This window comes from Gastrolobium bilobum, unplaced genomic scaffold (assembly GCF_033153095.1).
Source record: "Gastrolobium bilobum isolate Gb01-03AN ecotype WA unplaced genomic scaffold, APGP_CSIRO_Gbil_v1 utg6656, whole genome shotgun sequence".
Taxonomy (NCBI): Eukaryota; Viridiplantae; Streptophyta; class Magnoliopsida; order Fabales; family Fabaceae; genus Gastrolobium; species Gastrolobium bilobum.
This window is the reverse complement of record NW_026896856.1, coordinates 169503-180992: the sequence shown is the minus strand read 5'-3', so window position 1 is coordinate 180992 and position 11490 is coordinate 169503. Positions and strand designations below refer to the sequence as shown.

At 32.6% G+C, this 11490-nt stretch overlaps 2 protein-coding genes across 2 annotated transcripts; one reads left to right on the top strand and one right to left on the bottom strand.

Moving 5' to 3' along the window:
• Positions 1–512: 512 nt before the first annotated feature.
• LOC133302408 (uncharacterized) lies at positions 513–4731 on the top strand. The gene is made up of 4 exons (XM_061502175.1): positions 513–651; positions 757–856; positions 3452–3841; positions 4098–4731. Exons 1-4 carry the CDS (start codon positions 545–547, stop codon positions 4224–4226), a joined length of 726 nt encoding a protein of 241 aa, XP_061358159.1. The 5' UTR covers positions 513–544; the 3' UTR covers positions 4227–4731.
• Positions 4732–7021: 2290 nt separating this feature from the next.
• Positions 7022–9148, bottom strand: LOC133302411 (pentatricopeptide repeat-containing protein At1g03540). Its single transcript, XM_061502178.1, has one exon. The coding sequence runs from the start codon at positions 9146–9148 to the stop codon at positions 7229–7231; it is 1920 nt and encodes a 639-aa protein (XP_061358162.1). The 3' UTR covers positions 7022–7228.
• Between the last annotated feature and the right edge of the window lie 2342 nt (positions 9149–11490).

Below are 11490 nucleotides of genomic sequence, written 5' to 3'. Positions count from 1 at the left end.
TAATATATATATATATATATATATATATATATATATATATATATATATATATATAATATTTATACTTTTTTAAAAATTTTAAAATGACTTCATTTTAAAATCAAAGAATTGTTTACCAAAAAAAAATCAAAGAATTTTTTATAATTATAATTTATTTTATATAATATTAGTCTTCATCATAAAAAAAAAAGCTTTATTATTTTTTATAAAAAAAAATTTATACATTTTTTCTGAATAAAATTATATTTTGGATTTCTCAAATCATGTTAATACACTTTTTAATATATATTAGTATTTAATATTTCATATATCGTAGAAAATAAAATAATCTTTTATTCACGTTAAAAAAAAACATGAGATGACGTGAAAGAAAAAGGAAAAGAGAAAATATGAATCGAGATAATTTTAATATTTTATAGTACCCTATATTTTTTTTTTTTTTTTTTTTTTTATAACAAGTACCCTATATTTTAAGGCAAAATTGAAATAGCACAAATATGTATAGTACCGCAGTTGCATCGAAAAAAAATACAGAGAGATTGGAATGAAGGTAGCTCCCATCGTAGTGTTTATGTTCAGAGACACAGAGGGATTCGCCTCTGCCATCTCAGAAGCTCTCCACCCTAACCCTTCCTCCTCCTTCTCCCGCCTGTAATTTTTCTTCTTCTTCTTCTTCTTATTGAAAGGTGTTAAATTTTTCTTTGCTGAAGGAGGGTCTTCAATTTTGATGGTTGTTACTTTTTTCTTTTGTTGCAGAGAGGACTCATTTGAGTTCCCCTTGGAGGGTTATGGAATCAAAGACCTCAAAGCATCTGGCGACGTTTTTCACTATGTTGATAATCAGGGCATATACCAGGTCCTCCTTTTTTTTTTGTTCACTGTTGTTGGGGATGTTTTCTCTAATCTTCTCAAATAGATGTAGTTCATTTAAGCAGAAAAAAAGATACCCATTTGGTTGAAATGGAATTGATAATAAGTACAAGACACCCATTTGGCTTCCCTGTTGACCTATACTTCAATTTTAGAATCCCAGTCAATGTTGGGATTAAAGAAACCCCCTTTGGTCTGGGATGTAACGAGAATGCAACCTAATTATAAAGAGAAGCATGGAATAGTGTTAGAAACTAATACATCAATACAAGATCAAATATACAACATAAACTAATTGAGTTTAATTTTTTTGAAAAGGACTATATAACAGCTTGAGCAAGCTGGTGGAGATGAACTGATGTTTATTTTTTGTTCCTTTATTATGATATATTAGTCATAATTATGAATCTATTCCATGTACCTATCATAAAAATGGGCCATTTTGTTCTTGACAAAACGAAACACCGGAATAGGAATGGTCATGTAGCAGAAGCACATATATTAATATGAGTATTGTATCTGGTATAATAGGGATCTGGGGATACAACATACTACATAAATGTTTTCTGCCATTTTGAAGTATATGTGCTTCTGAGGACAATTTATTCTAATCCATTCTGCAAAATTTGATTCCTTGTACCCAACATGCTTTAAATCTGGATTTTTGAATTTTATATTTAATATATTATTTTCCTCTATTCTTATTCCATGATGCCAATGCATTTTATCTTGAGATTGTGTCACATCTCATAGACCTTTAAAACGAAAGAATTTTGAATCCTCCAAACATATTTTGTTTTACCTTCAAATATTGGAGCTGAAATTTGGGTATAAGTAAAGATGGTTGGCGGTTATTCGGTATAAAAATAGTTCTAAGGTTGTGGACTAGACTGCAATGAACTATGGTACTATTGGTGGATAAAATAATGAATATAAATACCAGTGCTTAAGGACAGGAGATTGAGCCAATGAGATTTACTTTTTCTCCCAAACAACAGCTTTAGTTTTTTCCTTTCTAAAGATAGAGTTTAATATTTATGACGAGTTATTCACTATCATATATTCTTCTGGTTTTGTTTGATACTCTCTTACTTGAGGGCATAGCTTTTTAGATCTTTGTTCAAGTTGTTTCTATGTTACAGATGTAACACTTCAACTTATACGACTATGAAATCTAGTATTTTCTTTAAATTGGATTAATTTCTCGACTGTGATTGGCTTTCTGAAAATATTTGTAAGCTGCTCCTTGATTTTGTAAAATATTACACAATTTCATCTTTTATTAATGAGCCCTTCAATTAAATAATATCAAATTTCAATATATATTTTTTTATTTGGTAATTGGGACATCATTCCCAATTACCAAGAGCTCGACATAAAAAGAGGTAGAGGTAGACCGAAACTTACCTGGGGAAAGGTAGTTAAACAAAACTTAATGGAATGGGATATAGATTGGCGGACGGTGTGTCTTAGGATGGAATGGAGAAAAGCTATAAGCAGGGTGGAAGGTTAAATCCGTTGTTATTCCTATGTTCCAGAAAGTCCCTTTTTAGTCCTTCTTCATCCCCCCTCTCTTTCTTTTCCCCTTCTTGTCTTTTATCTTATTTCCCCCTTCCCTAATTTTTATTTTTATTTATTTATTAATGTATTTATTTATTTTTATTTTATTTTTATTTTTATTTATTTATTATAATTATTATTATTATTTTTTTTTTTTATTTTTTTTTTTTTTTTTTAATCTCTTCTTATTTATCATTGGGGTCATCTACCACCGACCCCAATTAGCTTGGGTTAAAGGTGTTGTTGATGTTGATGTAATTGGGACATCATTATTTTAACCATCTTTCAATCTATGGCAAGAGTGGAAGTAATTTTTTAATAAATACTCCATCTTTTTTCTCTTTCTCATTTTGCAAAAAACTAGCATTGCATTTCATTTCAAAATTAAAAATTCCAAATACCAGCAGTGGTGGACTTATTTTCACAGACCCGTAGCTAGTTTCTACTAATTTGAATGTATATTTATTTACTATTATCTATTAATGATGGTGCTGATAGCTTGCTACTTGCAATTCTTCTTCTCTACTAATTTTGTCTTATTTTAAAACTATTACTTTGAGCAAGTAAGTATGCAATTGCAAAGATGTTAATGGTTAAACCCTTTCACATTAAGATTGAAGATAAATTCTTATCCTTACTCTTTAGTCTTCCTGCTAGAGATAAATCTGATTCTGTGAAGAACTAGCATTACATTTCATTTCGAAATTAAAAATACCTATTGGCAAGAGTGATGAAATATTCTTTCAGAGACCTACAACTATTTGCTATTACTCAGTAGCATGTATACTGATTCATTTGTTACAAACTATCCATTAATTTTGGTGCCAATGATTTGCTACTTGCAGTACCGCTTTTCTGATAGTTTTCTCTTTGGAGTTCCTACTCCGAGCAATTAGATTTAAAACATATTCATGGTTAAACTTCAACTTTACAAATTATCTTCCCAAGATAATTTGTTATCCTTGTGCTTTAATTGTCTTTGTAGACCAACATATGATTCTGTTAAACTCTTCATATCCAGGTGTCAATCGTGGTTATGCAGCATTATGAGCCACCGGTACTAGCATGTGCTCTCAATGAGGTACTCAAAGAAATTGCTGGAGATAAATCATCCTTGATGCCTACACTTTTGGTACCATTTTTGGTGGCATCATCCAAGGTTAAAGGGCAAATTAAATCCCTAAAAGCAGATGAAAGGAAGGCTTTAATTTTTGGCATACAGACTGGTCAAAGTACAGACATAATGCAGGCCTTACTCACCAAAACCCAGGAGCCACCATCTTCATTGTGGATTCAGCATGAAAGTTTTGCATGTTTTCTTCACTTTGTACGCGTAATGAAGTTACCAACCTTTTTTCTAGTTGGACAAACTAGTCAATATTTGGACAATAGATCTACCAAACAGCATGAGGTATTCATTTTCCTTATCACTTTTAAAGCACATGATCTAATTTGATATCCATAAAAAAATGTCCATTATTTGGATAATGGTTGGCCTCAATTGATATTGTATTATTATCTAGCAACCTTCCTTTAAAATAAACCCGGGGGGAACTGTTAACTCTTCTATTTTCATTTTACAACACTAAAAATAACGTTTTTGGCTTCCTTTTTCTTCTACAATAAATGGGGTATGCTCAACAGCTAATTTTTGTGGTTTGTGCTAGACAATTCATGTAATAGGTGAGATTTTGGCTAGCAGTACTGGTCTGCAGTTTTCAGAAGACAGAGTGATATGGAACCCAAAGAAAACATCAAGGGAGAGCAAGGAGCCATGGCGCGCATTATATGGTTGAATCTTGGGTCATTTACATGCAATCATGGAACCAGTGTTTCCGTGGGTCTGATTCTCAGAACCATTGATCTTTTCTGTGCTAACTGTTTCCTTAAACATTATATAAGTTTTTTTATTTTATTTTTTAAACTTATTTTCTTGTTACCTCATCGAAGTATCCGAGTCTCTTTTAATGTGTGTCAATGGGCTGAATGGCGCCATAGCATGTAGCTGCATGCTTTTCGTGCACATGTGGGGTTTATTTGTATTTCACCTTCTGGACAAAGGCTTCACTAAATAGGTTTAACTGTTTCAACCACCCATCACATTACATTCTCATTGGGTCATTGTGTTGCTTTGAGTAACGGGAGACGATAGTTTCACTGTCTATATTTTGGTAATGTGAGGTTTTCGAAAAACAAGATTCTATGATGATTATGAATGACTTCAGGATACATAGTTGTTTTAGAGATGTGGCCTTCTTTTAATTATAAGAGCTAATGTTTATAATTTTTTGTTGGTTGCTCCTCAGAATGAACATTCACGTTGACAATTTCAGTTTTTGCTTTTTCTCTTTCAAAATTGATGCAAAGATGGGTTTGTAAATTTATTAAGTTACTTTACACCCATTTGTTTTTTCTTCATGAGTTGGGATGTTGCAAACTAGTCAAGAAGTTAAATTATCTTATTGTAATAAGATCAAATATCTCTTTTGCATTTAGTTGATTAGCCAATTACTTGATTCTCTTGTGATTTCTATTGGGACGTTGTTGTCAGCTATGTAGCACCGATACGACACGCGACACGTGACACGACACGACACGACACTCCGACATGTCAATCCTAAAAAATTATAGATTTTGACACGTTGGGACACGTTTTAATATTAAATAATATTTTTAATTTTTATAGTGTATATTTCATTTAATATTTAATAATTTAACAAAAAAATGAAACTAAATTAATAATACTCATCAACACGTTATAAAGATGGAAGCTTTAATAAAAAAAATAAGAACTGGGATGAGAGAGAGACATAATATCAGATAGAGAGATCAAATCATATTAGAGAGAGATCAGAGAGAAGAAGATACAACAAGAGCGTGATAGGAATTGACAACAATGATGCTGAGATGATCTCTTATCTACTTAAGGGGAAAAAAGAAAAAAGGAAAAAATTGATATGATCAGGTGAAAGCTTTATTAATATATTTTAACTTTTAAAAAAAAAATTAAAAAAAAAATTAAAAAAATTAAAAAAAATTTACGAAAATGTCATTTGACCGTGTCGGACACGGTCAAATTCGCGTGTCGGAATGGTCAACGTGTCGGAAAAAGTCAACCGCGTGTCCGACACCGTGTCGGAGCGTGTCGGACCCGACTCTTCCTGTTTTTACAAGTGTCCGTGCTTCCTTGGTTGTCAGAATGCTTTGATACATAAAAAAAAGCACTAGGAAAACGATAATTACGTAAAGATAAGAGTCATGTTGAGGTTTGTAGCTACTTAGATGCTGATTAGTCATGTTCTTCGTTAGATGTTAGATAGACAGTCTACTTTGGGCTACTATGCTCTATTTAGGGGAAATCTAATTTGTTAGAAAAGTAAGAAGCAAACATCGATAGCCTTGCTAAGTGGAGAGACTGAGTTTTGAGTAATGGAAGTTACAACCTACGAGCTTATTTAATTAATTCTGAAAGACGTCTTTATGAAACTAATTTGTGACAAATAAGCAGTGTTACACATTTGTTCTAACATGATCTTTCATTAGAGGACAAAGCATATCAAAATTGAGCCACTTCATCTGATAAAAGATTCAGTCTCGAGAGACTTAGACAATATTTGTCAATTTCAATAATCAACTTGCAGATATTTTCATAAAAGCTCTTAGAGATCTCTGAGCAAACTATATTTATTGCAAGTTTGACGAATATGATACATACATCCCAGCACAAAGGACAAATGTTGTAAATATTGTAATTATATGTAATTATTAATTTTCTTATTTTATCATGATTTGAATTTATCCTTTAAACCAATTAGTCTTCTATATATCATAGCCATTTGTATATGTTCAATAACAAATTTCCTCAACTGTAAGTCAGACAAAATAAAAAATAAATCTCCTAAGATAAGGATAAAGACACCCTAAAAAGTAATTAAATATAATATACTATTAACCAATTACAACCACTTAGTATATAATCCTAATTACATAAAATAAAAATAAAAATAAAAATGAAATTTTAAACTAATTTGCACCATAGTTAACAATAGTGTACGATACATAATATGTATGATATGATATGATATGATAGAATTCACAAGCACATCGATACATATTGAGAGATGTATCAAAAAGAGATTGTATCGGACGATACGATATCGTAACGATACGAAAATAAAATACTTTTTTTTTTTAATTTTTAGTACAAAATAAAAATAAAGATTTGATTAATGATTTAAATTAAAAAAAATTAAAAAATTATTATTAATAAGGAAAATAATATAAAGATTTGATTTGTAATATAAATTCAAAAATAATCTAAAAAATCTGTGTTAATAAAAAAATTAAACAAATATTCAAATCTTTACTGTCTTTAAAATAAAAAAATTAATATATTTTTAAAAGTTGGATTTATACGATATTAATATATTTTAAATTATTTTTTATTATATTTTTGTATCTTACGATTTTGATGTGATTCACGAAATACAATACAAAAATCAGCTAAACAATACACAATACACATTGTGATTCAACGACCTTGGTCTACACTAAATTTGGACTGCATAAAGCACCAAAATTGGAGGGGGGAAAAACTAACCGGCTGTGTATAGGTTGAAAATATTAATAAAAAATGGCTCTAAAATTACCCCAAATTATGGGGCAAATCATTACTGTATTATTAAGGTGGATCTTGGATCCATTTTTTCACAATTTGGATCAAATTAATGTTTTTTTGTTCAAGACTTGGACCATGTCCAATGGGAGATATGTTGACTTGTGAACAAACTTCTTGAGTCTAACCATTAAATGCTTCCTTGAGTTCCTTCGCTTGAGCTCTTATAATTGGAACAATTGGGACTTGAACCGAATCCCTGACCAAATCAAACCGAGAACCCTTTCGATTTTCACTTTCAACCCAGCTCTTGCCAGGCATCTTCTTAACCCCTCTATCTTCCATCAACTTCCTGATCTCCAGAGCATCATTCCATCTACCAACTGCTCTATAAATGTTACCAAGCAGAACGTAACTTAAATGGAAGTCAGGTTCCAGCTTAATCATCTTTCTTGCAATGCGTTCTGCAGTGATATAATCTGAACATTTTGTGCAAGCTCCAAGAAGAACTGCCCAAAGTGATTGATCATATCTGCAATCTGCATTCTCTAACAAATTTTCAGCCTCTTCTATTAGCTCAGCTCGGCCTAGAAGATCAATCATGCAAGTGTAATGCTCAACCCCAGGCTTAATCCCATATTCCCTTGTCATTGAAGCAAAATATTTTCTCCCTTCATCAACCAAACCCGTATGACTACAAGCAAATAGGACAGTGATAAAAGTGATATAGTCAGGCTTCATCCCCTCTTTGATCATGTCCTCAAATAAGGACAGTGCTTCTGTCCCTCTTCCATTCTGTGCAAATCCACCGATCATTGAGTTCCATGTTATCAAATTTCTAACCTGCATACTCAGGAACAATCTATGAGCAAAATCAATGCACCCACATTTTGCATACAGATCAACCAAGGCTGACTCTACTATAACATCTCTCCAACCACCCTTTCTTACATACTGGCAATGAACCTCTTTCCCTTGTCTGACAGCAGCCAGTGCCGAACACGCACGAAGAATAGTCCCGAAGCTGTAAATTTCTGCAACTCTCTTCTCCCTAACAAGATGGAGCACAGTTTCACAATCTCCATTTTGACAGTACACACTAAGCATAGCACTCCAAGACACTGAATTCTTATTGCCCAACCTATCAAAAACAATCCTAGAGTGGCGAACTGAGCCACATTTTCCATACATGTCCAAGAGACTACTCTCAACAACCACATTCCCACACATCCCTAAAGTAACAACTTTGGCATGCACCTCTTTGCCCTGTCTCAACCACCTCAAATTAGCACAAGCAGCCAACAATGTCCCAAACGTAAATCCATCCGGAGCCAACCCATGACCCCTATGCATAACATAAAAGAACTCCAAAGCTTCCTTAAACATATCATTCCGCGTAAACGCTGAAATAACTGAGGTCCAACACACCGCATCCGGTTCACGCAATTCATCAAACACTCGGCGTGCATCCTCGACCCCGCTATTCCTCCCATACATATCAATCAAAGCACTCAAAATAACATCATTTGAATCAAACCCACGATTTATAACCACCCCATGAAAGCATCTACCAAGTTTCAAGTCCCCAAGTTCAGAACAAGCCTTGATCACAGAAGACAAAGTGAACCCATTAGGCTCAACACCAAGACCCACCATTTCAAAGAACAATTGGAGAGAATTATGAGGCTCACCCACACGAACATACCCAGAAATCATGGAAGTCCAAGAGATAACGTCCTTCACGAAGAGGCCATCGAACATTCTCCGAGCCTCATAGAAATTTGGACCCAATTTGAAGTAGAGAGCGAGCAAGCTGTTCCCTACGAACCGATCGGTTTCTAGACCGGATTTGAGGACATGGGCATGGACTTGGGTTCCGTGGTTGAAGGAAGTGGTTTTGGTGCAGGTTTGAAGGAGAGAGGCGTAGATGATTGGTTTGAGTTGAAGGGTTGTTTGTGAAGTGTTGATAAGGTAGAGGGCTTCATGAAGAGCACCATCTTTGCAGTGTTTGAGGATAAGTGACTCTTTCCGTGATGGGTTAATGGAGTCTCTGATATTGGAAGCAAGGAAGCTGCAATGGCGCTTCAATTCGAGCTTCTTCATCGCAACAAATCAAAATGCACACGTTTAATATAAACTTCGTGAATTTCACATCGCATGTAGAGTTAACGAGGACGAAAAAAATGGTAATTGGGTTTGCTTCAAGTTATTGGAATCTTGTCTATGTAAATTAGTTTTTGAAAGGACAAAACTTTGATATCAAGTTAATAATTTTGGTAAGATAAATTTGTTAGTTTTGAACATTTTTTACTGATTAAAAAATGGTAATATCATTTCTTCTTTAGAAGCATATAAGTGATATCTGCCACTTAGAGAGAAACATAATGGACCGGCAAAAAAATTTAAATATTATTTTTTTAATAAATAATTACGTAAATATAATTATTTTGAAACTATTTACATAATTATAACAGGCAAAAAAAAATTAATTTATTGCTTTTTTAATAAAAAATTACGAATAAGTAATCGTTTTGAAATTAATTACGAAAATATAGTAGTCAAACACTCTCCATAGGGGCGTGACTGGTTGGAGAGAGACACGCCCAATGTTGGGAGTGACCTAAGCGTGACTCACGCCCACATGGCCGTAGGGGTGTTCATCAACTGATCCAAACCGATTCAAATTGCGATAACCGAACCGAAAAACCGATAACCGAATAAACCGAAAACCGAAAACCGAAAAAAAATCGCAAATTTTAATTGGATTGGATCAGTTTTTGGATGGGTTGATGAAAACCGATCCAATCCAAACCGATCCAATATATTAATTCTCCTTTACCTACTTGAGTCTTTCCCTAATCATACTTTAAAAATTTCTAAATCCAAGACCCATTATCCCATCAACTAAACCCAAAAAAATTTGTAGAGCTTCATATCTCATTGCCAAAAAAAAAATACTATATTATAGTTTACTAATGCTTTTGTATTTCAAAAAAAAAAATTACAAAGCCAATATATACAAAAGATGTTATTTGCACAATAATCATGAAATAATTTTAGGATTTTCAAAAAACCGAAAACCGATCCAATTTAAACCGAAAAAAATTGGATTGAATCGGATCAGATTTGAAAAAAAATACAAACCGAATGGATGATTATATTATCAAACCGAATGGATTGGATCATATGATTTTTGCTTCCAAAACTGATCCAATCCAGACCGCGAACATCCCTACACATGGAGCGTGACCAATGTTGGGCGTGTTTCACCAGGTGCTACCACGTGTCACAAAAGTCAATAATTTGACCGTAAAACTTTGAAAGTCCATAACTTTTGACTCGGGTATCCGAATTAGGTAAAAAAATTTTGATTCCACATAACTTTTCGAGATCTACGTAATGACACCTAATTTGACCTATTTTGTCTCTCACAAAAAAATTTGAATTTACAACAATGATACCATAATTATTAAAAATGACATGACTTTGTTACCTTATAATTATTACTAAAAATAATCTAACATTTTTATAATCATGAACAAAAACTTAAAAATCAAAATAAAACGAAAAGTACTCACTTAACTTTTTAATATAAATTATTCGATATTCTGTGATGTTAACTTTTATTAATTATAAATTTCATAAAATTCTTCATTCAAAATTTTAATATATATCTCAATAACATACATAATTAACCTTATCATAACTTACCATAATCATAAGGATCTTTATTATGAATGTTTCTAATCATAACAGTGGTTTTCTGTCCATTAATTTTTGTTTAAATGTTCTTATGGTATCATTATTGTAAATTTAATTTTTTTTGTGAGAGACAAAATATGCCAAATGAGGTGTCATTACGTAGATCTCGAAAAGTTATGTGGATTCAAAAAAAAATTACCTAATTCGAATACCTGAGTCAAAAGTTATGGACTTCTAAAGTTTTACGGTCAAACTGTTGGCTTTTGTGCCATGTGGCAGCATCTGGTGAAACACGCCCAACATTGGGCGTGTCTCTCTCCAACCGGTCACGCCCCTATGGGGCGTGTTTAACTGCTATATTTTCGTAATTAATTTCAAAACGACTACTTATTCGTAATTTTTTATTAAAAACACAATAAATTAATTTTTTTGCCAATTATAACATTCAAACACGTCCCACCGGTGTGTGACTTATTGGTGAGAGACACTCCTCATTGGAGTTTAAGGGTTTAATGCCTTTTATATTTTCTATATATATACAAAAATATGTGGAATCCATCTAAGCTCATGTAAGAAGAGAAAAAAAAAATGAATCCGACACACTCTTATGAATATATAAAAATTAAATTTACCTTCCGAGAAAGAATATGTGCCACAAGCCAAAATGGTTTGGTTGTCATAAACAAGGACACAAATCAATTCATGTCTAACAGTGAGTGCCAAATCAAGTACAAAAAACTTAA

Bases quoted from the DNA above. Each gene is read 5' to 3' on its own strand.
- LOC133302408 (XM_061502175.1), top strand. From the start codon at position 545: ATGAAGGTAGCTCCCATCGTAGTGTTTATGTTCAGAGACACAGAGGGA. The intron at 652-756 runs GTAATTTTTCTT...CTTTTGTTGCAG, and splicing joins TCCTCCTCCTTCTCCCGCCT to AGAGGACTCATTTGAGTTCC. The intron at 857-3,451 runs GTCCTCCTTTTT...CTTCATATCCAG, and splicing joins ATAATCAGGGCATATACCAG to GTGTCAATCGTGGTTATGCA.
- LOC133302411 (XM_061502178.1), bottom strand. From the start codon at position 9,148: ATGAAGAAGCTCGAATTGAAGCGCCATTGCAGCTTCCTTGCTTCCAAT.